Below are 21,049 nucleotides of genomic sequence, written 5' to 3'. Positions count from 1 at the left end.
GTCATTAGGAGTAGGTTAGTGTGTCATTTTGCAAATGCTCTTATCACTCATAGATACTTAAAAGTCTTAGTCATAGAATCTTTTTTTTTTTTTTTTTTTTGAGACGGAGTCTCGCTCTGTCGCCAAGCTGGAGTACGAGTGCAGTGGCATGATCTTGACTCATGGCAACCTCTGACCCTCCGGGTTCAAGTGATTTCCCTGTCTCAGCCTCCAGAGTAGCTGGGCCTACAGGCACACGCCACCACGCCCGGCTAATTTTTTTTGTTTTTCTTTTTCTTTTTGTATTTTAGTAGAGACGGGGTTTCACCGTGTCGGCCAGGATGGTCTCGATCTCCTGACCTCGTGATCCGCCCGCCTCGGCCTCCCAAAGTGCTAGGGTTACATGCGTGAGCCACCGCGCCTGGCCACGTCTTAGTCATAGAATCTTAAAGCCAGAGCGAGAGGTTCCTGGGTTCACAGAACCTTAGAAAATAAGAGGGAAGGGACTTCCCCAAGGTCACAGGGCCAGCGCGCTGCAGCAGAGAGGAGTGTGGGGATGGGTTGGAGAGCGGTGGGGATTTCCTTCCCCCTTCAGAGTCCTCTTCCTTGGCCCATCTCCAAGTGTCCCAGCCCCAGGTAGCGGGACAGGAAAGGGGCGTGGCTGGCCCCCTCGCTTAGACCCAGGAAGGCGGGAGGGACCGGTTGGGTACTGGAGCTCCTGGGTGGCCCTGCAGCCGACACTCCCCCGTCTTCCAGATGACAATTTGTCTGGCACGAGCGGTATGGAAGTGGACGACCGCGTGTCGGCGCTGGAGCAGCGGCTGCAGTTACAGGAAGACGAGCTGGCGGTCCTAAAGGCGGCGCTGGCGGATGCTCTGCGTCGCCTGCGGGCGTGCGAAGAACAGGGAGCTGCGCTCCGCGCGCGGGGCACCCCCAAGGGCCGGGCGCCTCCGCGCTTAGGCACCACTGCCTCGGGTATCCGGGTTAGACTGGAGGGGTGGGATGGGGAGGACGGGGCCTGGTCCTCATACTCACCCTCTTCTGTCCCCATCCCTCCAGTGTGTCAGCTCTTGAAAGGCCTTCCCACCAGGACGCCCCTTAATGGCTCGGGACCCCCGCGGCGCGTGGGTGGCTATGCCACGTCCCCATCCTCTCCCAAGAAGGAGGCGACCTCCGGGCGCAGGTAAGGCACAAGGCCGGGACCCCCAGCCTCTTCCAAGACCTCGTGGGAGACAGAGGTGGTTTGTTTGCCTGAGCTCCAGCAGCAGAAGGTGCAGGGAGGATCTCGCCCGCTCATTGAACTTGCCTGCTGGCCTCGAAGGCTCTGCCCCCAACTGTGTGCTCTCTTTTAGCAGTGTCCGCCGCTACTTGTCACCAGAGCGCCTGGCCTCGGTGCGCCGCGAAGACCCCCGCAGCCGGACCACATCCTCCAGCAGCAACTGTAGCGCCAAAAAGGAAGGGTAAGGACTGGGGCGGCGTCAAGCAGCAGAAAGAGATAGGGAGGAAGTGGTCGAGAAATGTAGTCATGCCCCAGGCCACAAGGTCGTAACCTAGAGTGGGGCCAGCTGGTTCAAATGCGGGGACAGTGCCAGAGCCTCGGAAGGACCAATCTTGAGGTGGCACCGTAACAGAGGAAGGTCTGGGAGGGCGGAGTCAATATTTGAGGGGCGTGGCCAGAGTTTTTAGGAGCTGGGCAGTCAGGTCTACAGGGCGAGGAAGTCAGGGAGGAGCTTGGCTTATGGACGTGGTTATTAAAGTAAAGGAGAGAAGTTTCAGGGATGAAGTCAAGGGAGCAGCCACTGAGTTTCTGCAAGGAAAGAGGAAGTCTGAGGAATTTAAAGGTGCGACCAGAGTGTTCGCCTGGGCGAAATTAAAACCTGGGGTACGGGGTAACAGAGGCTGAGACCAGGTGGAGGCATGCCAGATTCCGGAAGCCTTGACATCAAAATCAGGGGGCACTGCCTGGTGGAAAAGGGCGTGGTTTAAAGGTTAGGCGGGGCCGTAGGGGCGTGGCCAAATGCCAAGAGGTGGAGCCAACTTGGAGGCCTTGAAGGTACTCAACTAAGGAATACATGAAAATGGACTTAATCAGAATGCCTGGCGGGCCGGAGAAGGAGCTTTGCGGGGAGGTAGCAGTCAATTCTCAAACGACTGAGTCAACTCAGGAACAGGGTTAGAAGGGAGGAGGTGGTTGAGATCAGAATGACAGGCGTGGTCAACTCCAGAGGCAGGGCTATACTGAAGATCTGGACCGAGTAAAAACCTGAGGTTATAATTCTAGCAGTTTGGGAGGCGGAGGCGGGATCATCGTTTGAGCTCAAGAGTTCGAGACCAGGCTAGGCAACATAGCGAGCCCTCGTCTTTACTAAAAATGAAAATAAATTAGGCCTGGCGTGGTGGCTCATGCATGTAATACCAGCACTTTGGGAGGCCTAGGCGGGTGTTTCACAAGATCTCCATCCTGGCCAACATGGTGAAACCCCCTTTCTATTAAAAATACAAAAATTAGCTGGGCGTGGTGGTGCGTGCCTGTGGTCCCAGTTACTCGGGAGGCTGAGGCAGGAGAATCACTTCAACCCGGGAGGCGGAGGCTGCAGTGAGCCGAGATCGCGCCACTGCACTCCAGCCTGGCAACAGAGCGAGACTCCGTTAAAACAAACAAATAAAAAAGAAACAAAACAAAAAAAAAAAAAAGAGAGAGAGAGAGAAAAAAATAGCCGTACGTGTTGACCCGCGCTTGTCGACCCAGTTACTTGGGAGGCTGTGGCAGGAAGATCACTTGAGCCTAGGAAATTCAAGGTTTCAGTGAGCCATGATCACGCCATTGTACTCCAGCCTGGTCGACAGAGCAACACCCTGTATCAAAAACAAAACGAAACAAAAATCACCCTAAAGCTGGAGTTATGGTGTAGTGGGCGTGGTCAGAGCTAGGAGGCCACGCAAGGGCAAGACCAAGGTCAAAAGCTGCACATTTCAACTCTGCTCAAATATAGCAAACACAAATACAGCGTTATGTATACGCCAGGCACTTCTCAATAATTAACCAATTTCATCCTCTCAACTATCCCCTGGAGGTGTGGGTTCTCTTATTTATTTATTTATTTATTTATTTATTTAGAGACAGAGTCTTGCTCTTGTTGCCCAGCTGGAGCACAATGGCACAATCTTAGCTCACTGTAACCTCCGCCTCCCTAGTTCGAATGATTTTCCTGCTTCAGCCTCCCAAATAGCTGGGATTACAGGCGCCAGCCACCACGCCCTGCTAAGTTTTGTATTTTTAGTAGAGATGGGGTTTCACCACGTTGGCCAGGCTGGTCTTGAACTCCTGACCTCAGGTGATCCGCCCGCCTCGGCCTCCCAAAGTGCTGGGATTACAGGCGTGAGCCACCGCGCCCGGCCGGGTACTCTTATTATCCCCATTTTTAAAATGAGGAAACCGAGGCAGAGGTTGGACGACCTGTGTACACTGCTAGGAATTAGCAGAACGGGGGTTTTAACTCAAGCAGGCGCGCTCCCGAGTCCATCTTCTCAACCAGTCTCCCCCACCCACCCTGAAAGAACCTGGGATCGGGAGTCCACAGCCCGGGATGTGTGACCCGGTGGGACCCTCCGGCTCCAGGGGCGGCCGTGGAGGGCGGGGCAGGGGCGCGGCAGTCCGGGCACCTCCCAGGGCCGGAAGCGGCAGAGCCGGTCCCGGCTCCACCCCCGGCCCTGAAGCTCCGCCAGCCGCCGCCATGAGTAGCTTTGGAGCTGGGTGAGACCCTTTTGCAGACGACCCCCCATCTCCTCTCCGCGCTCCAGGGGCTTAGATCTCAGGTCTTCCCCATCCCCTGGGGCCCAGGCCGGCGTGGGGACACGCCCCTTCCCTTAAACTCTCCAGGTTTCTCCCGCTGCTTGACGTTTGGGGTGCTGGGGGACTGCGGGTGGGGGGCGTTGGGAGCACCGTGCTGATTAGGAGGGAAGGGTCCTTGGTGACTCCGTTCTTTCAGGATCGCGTCCCTGCCACTTCGTGCTGTGTGATCTTTGGCGATCACTGCCTCTCTGGGCCTGTGTCTTAGGCTCTGCAAGATCAACCGAGCAAAGCACACGGCCTGCAGAGAGGCAGCGCTCTGCCCCTTACTCGGCCCCGTTTTCATCGGAGACCTCCGGGGAGCGGTGGGGAGGAGGAATGGTTTCTCCCCTTTTCTGACCTGACTGCTAAGACCTTTTGTTTTTCTTTGTCCTTTCCTGACAGCAAAACCAAAGAAGTTATCTTCAGTGTGGGTGAGTGGGGAGATGGGGAAGGGCTTGGTGGAAGCTTGCTTGCTGGGGTGACAAGCTGGAGCCAGAGGTCAGGAATCCTGGCTACTGGGTCTTTGCCTTTCTGGCCTCAGTTTCCTTGCCTTTAAAAAAAAAAAAAAAAAAAAAGCTGGAAGAGGAGAGGGAATAGGGATGGGGCTGGTGTCAGTGCCTGACCTCTGGGGGTGTCCTGGCAGAGGATGGCTCCGTGAAAATGTTCCTGAGGGGCCGCCCTGTGCCCATGCTGATCCCAGATGAGCTGGCACCCACCTACAGCCTGGACACACGCTCGGAGCTGCCTTCTTGCCGGCTCAAGCTGGACTGGGTGTATCCTTTTCTGGAAACCCCTGAGTGCTCCCATCTCTTCAAGAGGAAATAGAAAGGCGGTCAAGGCAGCTCAGGCCTGTAATCCCAGCACTTTGGGAGGCTGAGATGGAAGGATCGTTTGAGGCCAGGAATTTGAGACCCGCCTGGGCAACACACAAAAAAAGGTACAGCACGTTCAAGGGCTGTGTGACCAGAGTGGGAATGGTGCATTTGAGCAACAATGAGTTGGGAATGGCTGGGAGCCTGGCTGTGTGACCCGGGAAAAGTCGCCTTGACTCTGTGTGTTAATTGCCTTCTCTGAAAAATGAATTTCATGGCTGAGGCAGGAGGATCACCTGAGGTCAAGAGTTTGAGACCAGCCTGACCAATATGATGAAATCCCGTCTCTATTAAAAATACAAAAATTAGCTGAGCGTGGTTGCATGTGCCTGTAAACCCAGCTACTTGGGAGACTGAGATAGGAGAATCGCTTGAACCCAGGAGGTAGAGGTTGCAGTGAGCCGAGATTGCCCCATTGCTCTCCGGCCTGGGCCACAAGAGCAAAACTCCGTCTCAAAAAAAAAAATAGCCAGACATGGTGGCATGCTCCTGTGATTCCCAGCTACTCTGGAGGCTGAGGTGGGAGGATCACTTGAGCCTGGGAGGTCGAGGTTGCAGTGAGCCATGATTGTACCATTGCACTCCAGCCTGGACAACAGAGTGAGACCCTGTCTCAAAAACAAAACAAAACAAAAAATTCAAAATAATAATAACTCAAGCACTTAGTATGTGACAGACACTGTTCTAAGTTATTCCAGGTATGAATTTGTTTTTTTACAACTAGTGGCCTCCGAGAGCTCTCCGAGGCCTACAGTTTGGAAATTATTATACCCCCTTTCCAGATACGGAAACTGAGATTATAGATAGGGACAAGAATCCTGATTCTGGGACTCAAACTTTTTCCTAAAAGCCTATCGAGCTTGGAGTCCACACCCCAGGAATCCGGTCCGTGTCTGCTTCTCTCTGAGCCTTGGTTTACTCTTTGGAGGAGACAGGGTGGTTGGTGAAATGGCCTGGCCTTCTGGGAGCCCAGAGCTTTCTCGAGGCAGCTGGAAACATCCCCTGGAATCTGTCCCGAATGTCCTGCCAGTGGGGCTTGATAAGCATCTGATGAGAGGTGGCTGAGACTGCAAAAGCGTGGACCTCAGATTGCTCCCCTCTGCAGTGACTGCAGGGCACAGCAGTTTCCACTGGGTCAGGATATATGTATACTGACAATCATTCAGATATTTTCTTGTTTTTGAGACACCCAGGCTGGAGTGCAGTGGCACGATCTTGGCTCACTACAATCTCCACCCCCTGGGTTCAAGCCATTCTCCTGCCTCAGCCACCCGAGTAGCTGGGTGGCATGCGCCACCATGCCTCGCTAATTTTTTGTGTGTTTTTTTTTAGTCAAGACAGGGTTTCACCATGTTGGCCAGGCTGGTCTCGGACTCCTGACCTCAAGTGATCCACCTGCCTCGGCCTCCCAAAGTGCTGAGATTACAGGCGTGAGCCACCGTGCTTGGCCCATTCAGATATTTTCTGAACATCTGCAACATAGGGCTGGGGACCCAGTGCTGACCATGACAGCATCCACCTGCCCTCCTGGGGCATACAGTCTAGCATGGGAACAGACTCGTTGAGAGTGACAAACCAGAGTGTGCAAGGCTGGGATGGGGAATCCACAGGGATGGGGCTGACCCAGCCTGGGGTTATGGAGAGCTTCCTGGAGGAGGAGATACAGAAATGAAAAGAACAGCCCAATCTCAGCCACCATGGAACTCACAGTCTTATCGGGGAATATGAGCAGTTAACAAACCAGATAACTATCAGCCTGGGTAGCAAAGCGAGATCCCATCTCTACAAAAATTTTTTAAAAAATTAGCCAGGCAAGGCCGGGCGCGGTGGCTCAAGCCTGTAATCCCAGCACTTTGGGAGGCCGAGACGGGCGGATCATGAGGTCAGGAGATCGAGACCATCCTGGCTAACATGGTGAAACCCCGTCTCTACTAAAAATACAAAAAACTAGCCGGGCGAGGTGGCGGGCGCCTGTAGTCCCAGCTACTCGGGAGGCTGAGGCAAGAGAATGGTGTAAACCCGGGAGGCGGAGCTTGCAGTGAGCTGAGATCCGGCCACTGCACTCCAGCCTGGGCGACAGAGCGAGACTCCGTCTCAACAAAAAAAAAAAAAAAAAAAAAAAAAAAAAAATTAGCCAGGCAGGCTGGGTGCAGTGGCTCATGCCTATAATCCCAGCACTTTAGGAGGCCAAGACGAGTGGATTGCTTGAGCCCAGGAGTTTGAGACCAGCCTGGGCAACATGGCGAGACTGCATCTTTACAAAAAATATATAAAAAATTAGCTGGGCATGGTGGTGCATGCCTGTAGTCTCAGCTATTTGGGAAGCGGAAGCAGGAGGATCACTTAAGCCCAGGAGATTGAGGTTGCCTCTTCTGTTGTTTATAAGGACACTTGTGATCGGATTTAGGGGTCACTCTGATAATCCAGGATGATCTCATCTTGAGATCTATAATTATATCTGCAAAGACCCATTTTCCTTGTAAGGTCACATTTGCAAGTTGAGGGGATTAAGAAACAGACATAGGCTGGGCTCAGTAGCTTACACCTAGAATCCCAGCACTTTGGGAGGCCAAGGCGGGCGGATCACCTGAGGTCGGGAGTTTAAGACCAGCCTGACCAATATGGAGAAATCCTGTCTCTACTAAAAATACAAAATTAGGCGGGCATGGTGGCGCATACCTGTAATCCCAGCTACTTGGGAGGCTGAGGCAGGAGAATCTCTTGAACCCAGGAGGCGGAGGTTGCCATGAGCCGAGATCACGCCATTGCACTCCAGGCTGGGCAACAAGAGCGAAACTCCATATCAAAAAAAAACAAAAAACAAAGGAAACAGACATGTTTTTTTTGGAGTGGGAGGGAACCATCAGCCCACTACAGGGGTGAGAGTGGAAACAGAAAAACCTCATTCCAATGAGCTTGTTGAGTCTGGTCCTCAGCCAGTGTGTGTGATGCAAAATACATTCCTTGGCTGGGCGCCAGTGGCTCATGCCTCTAATCCCAGCACTTTGGGAAACCAAGATGGGTGGATCACCTGAGGTCAGGAGTTGGAGACCACCCTGACCAATATGGTGAAACTCCATCTCTATTAAAAATATAAAAATTAGCCTGGCATGGTGGCATGTGCCTGTAGTCCCAGCTACTTGGGAGGCTGAGACAGGAAAATTGCTTGAACCCGGGAGGCGGAGGTTGCAGTGAGCTGGGATTATGCCACTGCACTCCAGCCTGGGCGACAGACTCCATCTTAAATAATCAAAACAGGCCGGGTGTGGTGGTGCACACCTGTAATCCCAGAACTTTGGGAGGCCGAGGCGGGTGCATCATGAGGTCAGGAGATCAAAACCATCCTGGCCAACATGGGGAAATCCCGTCTCTACTAAAAATATAAAAATTAGCTGGGCTTGGTGGCGTGTGTCTGTAATCCCAGATACTCAGGAGGCTGAGGCAGGAGAATCGCTTGAACCAGGGAGTCGGAGGTTGCAATGAGCTGAGACTGTGCCACTTTTCAAAACAAAAGAAAAAATAAATAAATAAACAGAAAACAAACAACAACAAAAAGACACATTCCTTAACCGGCCCCTGGGTGGCTCCAGCTATGGCTACCGTGGCCGAGACTGCCGGGCCAACCTTTATTTGCTGCCCACCGGGGAGATAGTGTACTTTGTGGCCTCCGTGGCTGTGCTATACAGCGTGGAGGAGCAGAGGCAGCGACACTACCTGGGACACAACGATGACATCAAATGGTGAGATGTGGGAGGGAGGGGACGGGAGGGGGCTGTGGCCGGAGGTGGAGCTCCAGCCCCTGCCCCTCTAGGCCTCTTTTCACATTGCTGCCCTGTGGGGTTTGGGGCGAGGCCAAGACTTGGCTCCCAGCTGCCCTCCAAAGCCACCAGCTGCCCTCAGGCTGAATTCAGTGGCAAAATGGATTGAATATCAATATTTCAATATTTCAGATGTTTTAGTTGGGTGTGGTGGTGAGCCCCTGTGGTCCCAGCTACTCGGGAGGCTGAAGCGAGAGGATTGCTTGAACTCAGGAGGTTTGCTTGCACTCCAGCCTGGGTGAAAGAGCCAGCCTTGTCTCAGAAAAAATTCAGACAGTGAATTCACTCAATTCCTGGATCTTTCCCTTCTTTTGAAAATCTGGGGCCGGGTACAGTGGCTCAAGCCTGTAATCCCAGCACTTTGGGAGGCCAAGACGGGTGGATCACTAGGTCAGGAGATGGAGACCATCCTGGCTAACATGGTGAAACCCCGTCTCTACTAAAAAAATTACAAAAAACTAGCCGGAGGTGGTGGCGGGCGCCTGTAGTCCCAGCTACTCCAGAGGCTGAGGCAGGAGAATGGCAGAAACCCAGGAGGCGGAGCTTGCAGTGAGCTGAGATCCGGCCACTGCACTCCAGTCTGGGTGACAGAGCGAGACTCTGTATGAAAAAAAAAAAAAGAAAAAGAAAAGAAAATCTGGGCAGCGAGGTGGCTCACACCTGTAAAACCAGCACTTTGGGAGGCCAAGGCGGAAGGATCGCTGAAGCCCAGGAGTTGGAGGCTGCAGTCAGCTTATGATCCTGCCACTGCACTCTAGCCTGGGGGACAGAGCGAGACTCCATCTTTTATTTTTTTATTTTTTATTTTTTTGAGAACTAGTCTCACTCCGTCTCCCAGGCTGGAGTCTAGTGGCACTATCTCCACTCACTGCAACCTCCGCCTTCTCGGTTCAAGCGATTCTCCTGCCTCAGCCTCCTGAGTAGCTGGAACTACAGATGCCCGCCACCACGCCGAGCTAATTTTTGTACTTTTAGTAGAGACAGGGTTTCCCCATGTTGGCCAGGCAGATCTCGAAGTCCTGACCTCAGGTAATCCGCCCGCCTTGGCCTCCCAAAGTGCTGGGAGACTCCGTCTCTTAAAAAACAAAAACAACAACAAACTGAATAGGCATTCCAGACAATTCCTGGTGGTTGGAGCAGGGTGGTGTAAGCCCCCTTAAATCAGTGTGCTCTCCTGGCCGCTATTTGAAGTACAGACCTGCGTCCTGCTGGCAGTTGAGTTAGAGACCCCAGGCCTGAGTCTTGCTTCTGAGCCAGCGTACCCGGAGGGCATCCGCTTACGGCTATTAATGGACTAAATAGATGTTTATTGACTAAACTGAACCAGTCAATTTGTGGAATGAATGTCCTGGGTAGCTGGGAGCCTCCTCTTTCCCACTGAGCCTTGGTCTGTCTGTCCCTTTCTGCAGCTTGGCCATCCACCCGGATATGGTCACCATCGCCACGGGACAGGTGGCGGGCACCACTAAGGAAGGGAAGGTAATGGAAGGGAGGGGAAAGCAGAAAAGAGTGCAGGACGCAGTTGTGGGGGACAGGCAGCTGGCCCCCTCAAGGTAACAAGCCTCTCTTCCCTGCAGCCGCTGCCACCCCACGTGCGCATCTGGGACTCAGTTTCCCTCTCCACCTTACACGTGCTGGGCTTGGGGGTGTTTGACAGAGCCGTGTGCTGTGTGGGCTTCTCCAAATCTGTAAGTCCTTCGCCCACCCTAACCCCGCCCCCTCACCCCCAAAAGGAGGGCAAGTGCCCGCACCGCAACGTTTCACCCGTCACTTGGGTTGAGAGCTAGGAATTCTGCTGGAGGCGTGGCCCGCCTCTGTGACGTCACAATGAGGGCGTGGCCTCATGCCAAGGGGCGGGTGAGTTACCGCGCCTGGCCAGCTCTCTCAGGCATTTTTAAACCCAGTACCTAGGGCCCAGCTGCTCCTTGCCCATGTGCAGGCGGGTTTTGGCATGTCCGGGCAGAGATAAGTACAGAAAGCGAGAGTAAGCCTTTAGGAATTTGGAGAGCAATTTGACAGCAGCACAACATCCAAGTGTGTGATTGTGGGCTTTTTTTAAAAAAATTGTATTTTGGCTGGGCATGGTGGCTTATGCCTGTAATCCCAGCACTTTGGGAGGCTGAGGTGGGAGGATCATTTGAAGTCAGGAGTTTGAGACCAGCCTAGCCAACACAGTGAAACCCGTCTCTACCAAAAAAATACAAAAATTAGCCTGATGTGGTGGCGGGCGCCTGTAGTCCCAGCTACTCGGGAGGCTGAGGCAGGAGAACCGCTTGAACCCGGGAGAGGGAGGTTGCAGTGAGCCGACATCACGCCACTGAACTCCAGCCTGGGCGACAGCGCGAGACTCCATCTTTAAAAAAAAAAAAAAAATTCTAATTAGCTGGGTGTACTAGTGTGGGCCTGTACTCCCAGCTACTTGGGAGGCTGAGGTGGGAGGATTGAATGAGCCCAGGCTGCAGTGAACTGTGATCACACCACTACACTCCAACCTGGGCAATATGGCAGGACCCTGACTTTAAAAAGTAAAAAATGAATAAAAATTGGTCAGATGCGGTTCATGCCTGTAATCCCAGCGCTTTGGCAGGCCAAGATGGGTGGATCATTTGAGGTCGGTGGATCATTTGAGGTCAGGAGTTCAAGACCAGCCTGGTCAACATGGTGAAGCTCCATCTCTACTAAAAATACACAAAAATTTTTATGTGTGATGGGCATCTGTAATCCCAGCTACTCAGGAAGCAGAGGCAGGAGAATCACTTGAACCTGGGAGGCAGAGGTTGCAGTGAGCTCAGATCCCACCACTGCACTCCCGCCTGGGGGACAGAGTGAGACTCTATCTAAAAATATATATGTATATATATATAAATCATGTTTTACATTTGTATCATTTTTGATTAAAATATTGGTCTTCAATGGATTAGGGAGTAAAAAATAGCCAGTCTCCTGCACAGATAACTTAAGAAGCACTGGATTGGAGCCTCACGGGTTTTCTGAGGCCTAAAGAAATGTTTAAGAGCTTGGGGTGGGGGTAAGCTATATTGTTACCAAAGGTGTGGGGAAAATAAAACCTTGCCAAATCAAAATTAACCTGTATTTAATGAAGGGTATAAAAACCCAACACTTGGCCGGGCGCGGTGGCTCAAGCCTGTAATCCCAGCACTTTGGGAGGCCGAGACGGGCGGATCACGAGGTCAGGAGATCGAGACCATCCTGGCTAACACGGTGAAACCCCGTCTCTACTAAAAATACAAAAACTAGCCGGGCAAGGTGGCGAGCGCCTGTAGTCCCAGCTACTTGGGAGGCTGAGGCAGGAGAATGGCGTGAACCCGGGAGGCGGAGCTTGCAGTGAGCTGAGATCCGGCCACTGCACTCCAGCCTGGGCGACAGAGCGAGACTCCGCCTCAAAAAAATAAAAAAATAAAAAATAAAAATAAAAAAATAAAAACCCAACACTGGCCGGGCGAGGTGGCTCATGACTGTAATCCCAGCACTTTGGGAGGTGGAAGTGGGTGTATCACCAGAGGTTAAGAGTTCAAGACCAGCCTGACCAACATGGTGAAACCCTGTCTCCACTAAAAATACAAAAATTAGCGGGGCATGAGGTGGCATATGCCAACTACTTGAGAGGCTGAGACAGGAGAATCACTTGAACCAGGGAGGTGGAGCTTGCAGTGAACCAAGATCGTGCAACTGCACTCCAGCCTGGGCAATAGAGTGAGACTCAGTCTCAAACAAAAAACAAACAAAAATAAAATTAAAATCAAAAACCCAACATAATACCAACTTGGTTAATTGCTGAATTTCACCTACATCAGTCATTCTATATATATGTAAACGCAAATGAAATGATGTCAGCAAGAATTCCTGGCTAGGGGTGCTGGCTGCAGAGAAACAATAGCTGAAGGCAAATGAGATGAGTTTCTTAGGGATGAGTCATTTCAAGGCATAGTATGAAAACCATTTCAGATGTCTTCACAGCTTCTAATGGAGGGTGTATTTTAATGTGTTTCCTGCGAAATGGCAGGGCCTTTGAAGGTCTTTTTTTTTTTTTTTTGAGACTGAGTCTCTCACTGTCGCCCAGGCTGGAGTGCAATGGCATGATCTTGGCTCACTGCATCCTCTGCTTCCCAGCTCAAGCGATTCTCCTGCCTCAGCCTCCTGAGTAGCTGGGATTACAGGCACCTGCCACCACGCCTGGCTAATTTTTTGTATTTTTAGTACAGACGGGGTTTTACTATGTTGGCCAGGCTGGTCTTGATCTCCTGCCCTTGTGATCCGCCTGCCTCGGCCTCCCAAAGTGCTGGGATTATAGGCGTGAGCCGCCATGCTCAGCTTTTTTTTTTTTTTTTTAATATTTAAATTTGTTTTAATTTAAGAGACAGGGTCTCCCTATGTTGCCCAGACTGGCCTCAAACTCCTGGGCTCAAGCGATCTTCCCACCTAGACACCTAGACCTCCCAAAGTGCTATGATTACAGGCATGAGCCACTGTGCCCAGCCTGAAGGTTTTAAAACAGGCCTGTGTGGTGAATGCCTTGATAGGCATGGGGGGGAGGATGGGTCCTGACTCCCCTTGCCTCTGTCCCCCTCCTCTCTCCTGCTCTTTAGAATGGGGGCAACCTGCTGTGCGCAGTGGACGAATCCAATGATCACATGCTCTCGGTGTGGGACTGGGCCAAGGAGACCAAGGTGGTGGATGTTAAGGTGAGGTGACTTTTCTCATCCTCTCCCCCTGGGTGCTACTGTGGGACTTGCCCAATCTCAGTGGTTAGGAATCTGCAATCAGATAGACCCGTGTTTAAGCCCTGGCTTTACTCCTTGCTGGCTACGTGACTTTGAGCAAGCTGCTTGCCATCTCAGAGCCTCGGTGGCCTCATCTGTAATATGGGGATAATAGGCTGGGCAAGGTGACTCGCACCTGTAATCCTAGCACTTTGGGAGGCCGACATGAGAGGATTGCTTCAGCTCAGAAGTTTGAGATCAGCCTGGGCAACATAAGGAGACCTATCTCTACTTAAAAAAAAAAAAAAAAAAAAGGCCAGGTGCAGTGGCTCATGCCTGTAATCCCAGCACTTTGGGAGGCCAAGGCATGCGGATCACCTGAGGTTGGGAGTTCGAGACCAGCCTGACCAACATGGAGAAACCCTGTCTCTACTAAAAATACAAAATTAGCCAGGCATGGTGGCGCATGCCTGTAATCCCAGCTACTTGGGAGGCTGAGGCAGGAGAATCTCTTAAACCCGGAGGTGGAGGTTGCGGTGAGCCAAGATCTCACCGTTGCACTCCAGCCTGGGCAACAAGAGCTAAACTCCGTCTCAAAAACAAAAAACAAAAAAACAAAAAAAACCCCTGGCACTTAAAAAAAAAATTAGCTGGATGTGGCGTGCACCTGTAGTCCCAGCTACTTGGGAGGCTAAGGTGGAAGGATCGCTTGAACCTGGTAGTTTGAGGCTGCAGTGAGCCATGATTGCACCATTACACTCCAGCCTGGGCAACAGAGTGAGATCCTGTCTCAAAAAAAATAAATAAATAGATAAAATAAAATGGGGATAATGGTAGCATCTTCCTCGTAGGGCCTTGGTGAGTAGCATCTTCCGCGTAGGGCCTTAGTGAGGATGTGGGGATATGCGGTGCGGTGGACCAGGCCCAACAGAAGGGTGGGTTTGAGGTGGCTGCTGACTCTGCAGTCCTGTGGTGTCTCGATTTGCCTCTCTGGAAGGTGACCTATTTTATGGATGAGGCATGGTGAGGGGAAGACATACTTGCCTCGGGTTGCACACTTATCCTGGCTGGGGGCAGGAAACCTGGGTTTTGTTCTATTTATTTACTAAAAAAAAAAAAAAAAAAAAGCCGGGCGCGGTGGCTCACACCTGTAATCACAACACTTTGGGAGGCTGAGGCAGGTGGACCACAAGGTCAAGAGTTCGAGACCAGCCTGGCCAACATGGTGAAATCCATCTCTACTAAGAATACAAAAATTAGTTGGGTGTGGTGGCACGTGCCTATAATCCCAGCTACTCGGGAGGCTGAGGCAGGAGAATTGCTTGAACTCAGGAGGCGGAGGTTGCATTGAGCCAAGATCATGCCACTGCATTCCAGTCTGGGTGACAGAGCAAGACTCCTTCTCGAAAAAAAAAAAGGAAAAGTTCACGTGTGCAGCATACAACCCAAACAGCTGTATAGGGCAGTCCTGTGAGGGGCGGGTATAGTAGCCTTGGGGACTTTGAGATCTTCATTCAGAATCTCCCCCACCCCCAAAGTGCTCCAACGAGGCTGTATTGGTGGCCACCTTCCACCCCACGGACCCTACTGTGCTTATCACCTGCGGGAAATCTCACATCTACTTCTGGACCTTGGAGGGGGGCAGCTTGAGCAAGCGGCAAGGCCTCTTTGAGGTGAGTGCCAGGGATTTGGGGGACAGGCTGGCCCTGAGAGAGGTAGTCAGGGACAGGCAGGGAGGTAGTAAGATCCCCCACAGGGTGGCAGGGGTTTGGGGTTACAGGGACGCTGAGATGTTGCCTGCTGGGGCCTCAGTTTCTTTCTCCATACCATGGTGATGATCCGCCTTAACTCTGGATTTAAGAGGTGGCCGGGCACCATGAGGTGGAAGGATCACCTGAGTTTGCGGCTGCAGTGAGCCGTGATCACTCCAGCCTGGGTGATAGAACGAGACCCTGTCTCAGAAAAAAAAAAAAAAAAGTCGTGAGAATTCAAAGGGATGAAGAGTATAGCAGCTCCTAGCAGATAGTAAATGCTCAACAAATGGGTACTGTGGCGAGGTGGCTCTCGCCTGTAATCCCAGCATTTTGGGAGGCTGAGGTGGGAGGATCCCTTGAGCCCAGGAGTTCAAGACCAAACTGGGAAACATGGTGAGACCTCATATCTACAAAAAATACAAAAATTAACCGGCATGGTGGTGCGCACCTGTAATCCCAGCTACCTGGGAGGCTGAGGTGGGAGGATTGCTTGAGTCAGGGAGGTTGACACTGCAATGAGCCATAATGGTGCCACCGCACTCCAGTCTGGGTAACAAAGCGAGACCCTGTCTCCAAAAAAAAACAAAAACAAAAAAAACTGGGGTGCTGCGGTTGTCAATATGAGGGATAATCAGGGAACTCAGAGGCTGCTGGCTGAGGGAGCCACAAGCTGAGGCAGACAAATTGAGTGGCAAGCAGAGGGTGGGAAGACACGGGGCTTCCTCCTATAGGGCTCATTGCCTTTGGTGAGAGATGGGGCTTCCACCCCACAAAGGGAAGCCCAGAGAACACTGGGCATGGGGATGAAACAGAGACACTGAGAAGGAGGACTGAGGCAGGGAAGAGGACGTAGAGAGACAGACTGAAGATGAGGAAGGAGGAGGAGAGACAGGACGAATGATGCGCCGACAGGAGTGGAGAAGTCAGGGGGACCAGGCCGGCCGCGGTGACTCACGCCTGTAATCCCAGCACTTTGGGAGGTGGAGGCAGGTGGATCACAAAGTCAGGAGTTCGAGACCAGCCTAGTCAACATGGTGAAACCCCCGTCTCTACTAAAAAAAAGTACAAAATTTAGCCGGGTGTGGTGGCGGGCGCCTGTAATCCCAGCTACTTGGGAGGCTATGGCAGGAGAATCGCTTGAACCCAGGAGGCGGAGGTTGCAGTGAGCCGAGATTGTGCCACTGCACTCCAGCCTGGCGACAGAGTGAGACTCCATCTCAAAAACAAAAACAAAAACAAAACAAAATTAGCCGGCCGTAATGGTGCAGGCCTGTAATCCCAGCTACTTGGGAGGCTGAAGCAGGAGAATTATTTGAACCCGGGAGGTGGAGGTTGCTGTGAGCCGATATGTACCACTGCATTCCAGTCTGGATGACAGGTGAGACTATGTCTCAAAAGAAAGAGTCAGGGGGACCAGAGAGAGGGCAGGAAGTGGGCCCAGGGGTAGGAAAGTGAGACAGTTGTGGTCAGAACCTCTAGGCCACCAGAGCACTGCAGGCGGGATGGAGGCAGGTGGGAGAAGTGATGCTCCACGCAGAGGCTTACACCCAAATGCATACAGGGGATTCCCTGGCCACGGTCCTGGGTGACAGATGACCTCTGGGAGGCTACCTGCTTCAGTGACGCTCTGAAACCTTCCTTTCCTCTCCCACCTTAGAAACATGAGAAACCGAAGTATGTGCTGTGTGTGACCTTTTTGGAAGGTGGCGACGTGGTCACGGGGGACTCTGGGGGGAACCTCTATGTTTGGGGCAAAGGTCAGTGTCACCCTATTTGTTTGGTCCCCAATCCAGTCTTCCTAAACACTCCTGGCTCTGCCTCCCTTCGTGGAATGCTGCTTGTGTGGAATGAGTGTAAACGGATGTCCAATTCTAACACCCCCGTCAAGGCTCAGCTCAAATATCCCCATCTCCAGGAAATCTTTATTGACTCCCCTCCGCCTTGACCTCTGGAAATCCCCTGTTAGGGATCAAGTCTAGATTATCAATGAATGGGTTAGTTCAGTTGTGGTTAGATGATGAATGGATGGATGGGCGGATGGAAGGAAGGACGGATGGGCAGATGAATGGATACATGGACAAGTGCTTTGTCCCAGAGTGTGGATCAATGAATGAGTGAATGAAGGAATGAATGAAGGTGTGATCCTAGGAAATGGATGGAAGAATAAGTAAATGAATGTGTCATCCTCCTTAAAGGGAGAGTGACTGGGTAAAGGAACAAATGAGTGGGTTGTTACCACTAATGGCTATGTTAGTGAATAGGTTTTGTCTCAGGCAGTGGATCTATACAGCAATGAATGAATGAGTGAATGAGTGAGTGAAGGAATGGATGGTTGTTTCAGCCAATGGAGTAATGTGTTATGAAGAACAGATTGTTCCAAGAAGTTAATCAATGATTGGATGAATAAATGACTTCATTGTCTTAGCCAATGGTTGGGTAAAGAAATGCTTGTTCCAACCAATGGATGACTTTATTAATAAACTAATGGATTGAGGCTAGGAGAGTGGCTCATGCCTGTAATGCTAGTACTTTGGGAGGCCGAGGCAGGAAGATTGCTTGAGCCCAGGAGTTCTAGACCAGCCTAGGCAACACAGTGAGACCCCATATCTACAAAAAATAAAAAAATAATAATAACATGCTGGGCGCAGTGGTTCATGCCTGTAATCCCAGCATTTTGGGAGGCCAAGACAGGTGGATCATCTGAGGTCAGGAGTTCGAGACCAGCCTGGCCAACATGGTGAAACCCTGTCTCTACTAAAAATACAAAAGAATTACCCAGGTGTGGTGGCATGTGCCTGTAATCCCAGCTAGTTGGGAGGCTGAGGCATGAGAATTGCTTGGACCTGGGAAGTGGAGGTTGTAGTGAGCTGAGATTGCACCACTGCACTCCAGCCTGGGTTACAGAACAAGACTCTGCTTAAAAAAAAAAAAAAATTAGCCAGACATGGTGGTGGGTGCCTGTAATCCTAGCTACACGGGGGCGGGGGGGTTGAAGTAGGAGAATCGCTTGAACCCTGGAGGCAGAGGTTGCAGTGAGCTGAGACACTGGCACTGCACTCCAGCCTGGGCAACAGGGCAAGACTTCATCTCAAAAAATAAAAAAATAAAAATAAAAAAGAGAGCCCAGCTCACCTGGAGGAAGTGAAACCACATTTGAGTCTTGAAGGATGGGAATTAAAGAGAATTATTGTTTCTTCCTCTCCTATCTCCGTCTCCTTCCTGACCTCACAGTCTTCAGCCTCGCCACCTCCAATTAGGTTTGTTCCCAGAAGCAAATGTAAATCTGACCCAATCCCTCCCCTTCCATTGCTCCCAGGTTCCCTTATGACAAGTCCATGCTCCTCACTGAGGCCTCCAGGACTCTGCCTGATCTGGCCCTGCTGTCTCCTGCCTCGACATGCATGCCCTTGTATGTTACACTTAATCACACCAAATCTCTATTAGTTCCCTCAGTTATCCATATTCTCACCTACTCTCTGCTTTTTGCAACAGAAACTTGTTCCTTCCACTTGGAGCATTTTCCCGTCCTCTCTTGTCCCAGCTGACTCCTACTCCACCTCCAGATCCTTGCTCAGCTATCTCCTCCTCCAGAAAGCCCTCCCTGACTCACCTGGCTGGGTGGAGCCCTCTATGGGATCTCACAGTCTCCTGGGTGTGCACCTGAGTCTTCTGGGCCTGAACACCTGGGGTTGGCGCTGATTTACAATGAGCCCTGCAAGGGTAGGGTGTGTGGTTGCCTTGGTCACCACTGTGTCCCCATATGAACCTGGGCCCAGAGCAAATACTGGTTAAAGAATTATTGATTGAATGGGTTAATGGATGAAAGAATGGATAGGCAGATTGCCAGATGGGTAGATAGAGGGGTGAATGGGTAGATAGATGGGAAAACAGAAAATGGGTGGATGTTTGTTTTTTGTGTTTTTTTGTTTGTTTGTTTTTGTTGTGTTTGTTTGCTTGTTTTTGAGATGGAGTCTTACTCTGTTGTGCAGGCTGGAATGCAGTGGCGCAATCTCAGCTCACTGTAATCTCCGCCTCCCGGATTCAAGCAATTCTCCTGCCTTAGCCTCCTGAGTAGCTGGGACTACAGGCCCGTGCCACCACACCCAACTAATTTTTGTATTTTTAGTAGAGAGGGGATTTCACCATGTTGCTCAGGCTGGTCTTGAACTCCTGACCTCAAGTGATCCACCCGCCTCGGCCTCCCAAAGTTCTGGGATTACAGACGTGAGCCACCGCACCTTGCCTAAAATGGGTAGATAGAAGCACGCATTAACTGGTGAATGGTAGTTGACTGAAAGAGAGGATGGGCTGGTTGAGGTGGCTAGCGCCTGTAATCCTAGCACTTTGAGGGGCTGAGGCAGGAGGACTGGTTGAGCCCAGGAGTTTGAGACCAGCCAGGGCAACATAGTGAGACCTCATCTTTACTTTTAAAAGTTTTTAGGCCAGGCACGGTGGCTCACACCTGTAATCCCAGCACTTTGGGAAGCCGAAGCAGGCAGATCACATGAGGTCAGAAGTTCAAGACCAGCCCGGCCAACATAGCAAAACCCCATCTCTACTAAAAATACAAAAATTCGCCTGGCATGGTGGCAAGCACCTGTAATCCCAGCTAGTCGGGAGGCTGAGGTGGGAGAATCGCTTGAACCCAGGAGGTGGAGGTTGCAGTGAGCAGAGATGGTACTATTGCACTCCAGCCTAGGGGCTAGAGTGACACCCTGTCTCAAACAAAAAAAAAATTTTTTTTAATAATTTTTTTTTTTTAAGACAGGGTCTCACTCTAGCGCCCAGGCTGGAGTGCAGTGGTGCCATCACAGCTCACTGCAACCTCTGCCTCCCAGTCTCAAGTGATCCTTCTCCCTCCCAAGTACCTGGGACTACAGGTGCCCACCACCAGGCCCAGGTAATTTTTGTATTTGTTATAGAGATGAGGTTTCGCTATGTGGTCCAGGCTGGTCTCGAACCCTTGAGCTCAAGTGATCCAACTGCCTCAGCCTGCCCTCTTTTTTTTTTTCTTTTTGAGATGGAGTCTCGCTCTGTGCCCAGGCTGGAGTGCAGTGGCATCATCTCGGCTCACTGCAAGCTCTGCCTCCTGGGTTCATGCCATTCTCCTGCCTCAGCCTCCCAAGTAGCTGGGACTACAGGCACCTGCCACCACACCCAGCTAATTTTTTGTATTTTTAGTAGAGACGGGGTTTCACCATGTTAGCCAGGATGGTCTCAATCTCCTGACCTCGTGATCTGCCCGCCTCTGCCTCCCAAAGTGCTGCGATTACCGGCATCAGCCACCGTGCTCAGCCAGCCTGCCCTCTCTTTTTAAAAAATTGTCTTTATTAGGTTGGGTGCCATAGTTCATGCCTGTAATCTTGGCACTTTGGGAGACTGAAGCGGGCAGATCACTTGAGTCAAAGAGTTTGAGACCAGCCCGGCCAACAGAGTGAAACCCTGTCTCTACTAAAAATATAAAAATTAGCCGGGTGTGGTGGCACATGCCTGTAATCCCAGCTACTCCAGAGGCTGAGACATGAGAATCACTTAAACCCAGGAGGCAGAGGTTGCAGTGAGCCAAGATCGTGCCACTACACTCCAGCCTGGTCAACAGAGCAAGACTTTGTCTCAAAAAACAAAACAAAAAACAAGAGAGGGCAAATGATTGGATGAGAGGTGGGTTGATGGATCGATGGCAGGGTGGCTGACTGGATGGATCAGTAGAGAGATGGGTGGATGAATGGGTAGGGTGATGAATGGATAGTCTGGTGGATGGATGGGTGATGAATGGATGAGTGGATAGTGTTCATCTAACAGACCAGTAGATAAGTGAGTGGATGGATGGATGGGTGGGTGTATGGGCCAAAGGGTGGATAGATGGATGGGTAGATGTTAGTTCAGATGGTTTAATGAATGGATGATAAGGTATTATATTTGAGTGGGTATGTGGCAGTCGCTTGGGTGGTTGGGTGGGTGGAAGAGCAGATAGAAAGGTGGAAAGGTGGGGCTGGGCATGGTGGCTCATGCCTGTAATCCCAGCACTTAGGGAGGCCGAGGAGGGTGGATCATTTGAGGTCAGGAGTTTGAG

At 51.5% G+C, this 21,049-nt stretch overlaps 1 protein-coding gene across 8 annotated transcripts in view; it reads left to right on the top strand.

Annotated features, from left to right (window-relative positions):
• The first annotated feature begins 259 nt into the window (after positions 1-259).
• The window catches only part of EML2 (EMAP like 2), a 34,463-nt gene continuing 13,673 nt past the window's right edge, over positions 260-21,049 (top strand). For 2 of the 8 annotated variants that reach the window (XR_004052056.1, XM_030912937.1), the window contains exons 1-11: positions 260-954; positions 1,039-1,162; positions 1,335-1,439; positions 4,214-4,242; positions 4,455-4,584; positions 8,274-8,423; positions 9,911-9,980; positions 10,079-10,189; positions 13,109-13,204; positions 14,761-14,895; positions 16,634-16,733. Coding sequence is in view for 6 of the 8 variants with exons in the window: in XM_030912937.1 (XP_030768797.1) it covers positions 762-954; positions 1,039-1,162; positions 1,335-1,439; positions 4,214-4,242; positions 4,455-4,584; positions 8,274-8,423; positions 9,911-9,980; positions 10,079-10,189; positions 13,109-13,204; positions 14,761-14,895; positions 16,634-16,733 (1,243 nt within the window). In the remaining 2 variants the exon portion in view is untranslated. The other 6 variants (XR_004052055.1, XM_030912935.1, XM_030912936.1 and 3 more) reach the window with 5 other exon arrangements.

Source organism: Rhinopithecus roxellana, chromosome 12 (assembly GCF_007565055.1).
Source record: "Rhinopithecus roxellana isolate Shanxi Qingling chromosome 12, ASM756505v1, whole genome shotgun sequence".
Taxonomy (NCBI): Eukaryota; Metazoa; Chordata; class Mammalia; order Primates; family Cercopithecidae; genus Rhinopithecus; species Rhinopithecus roxellana.
Note: the sequence above shows the minus strand (reverse complement) of the source record. Positions and strands in the feature narration are given on the sequence as shown.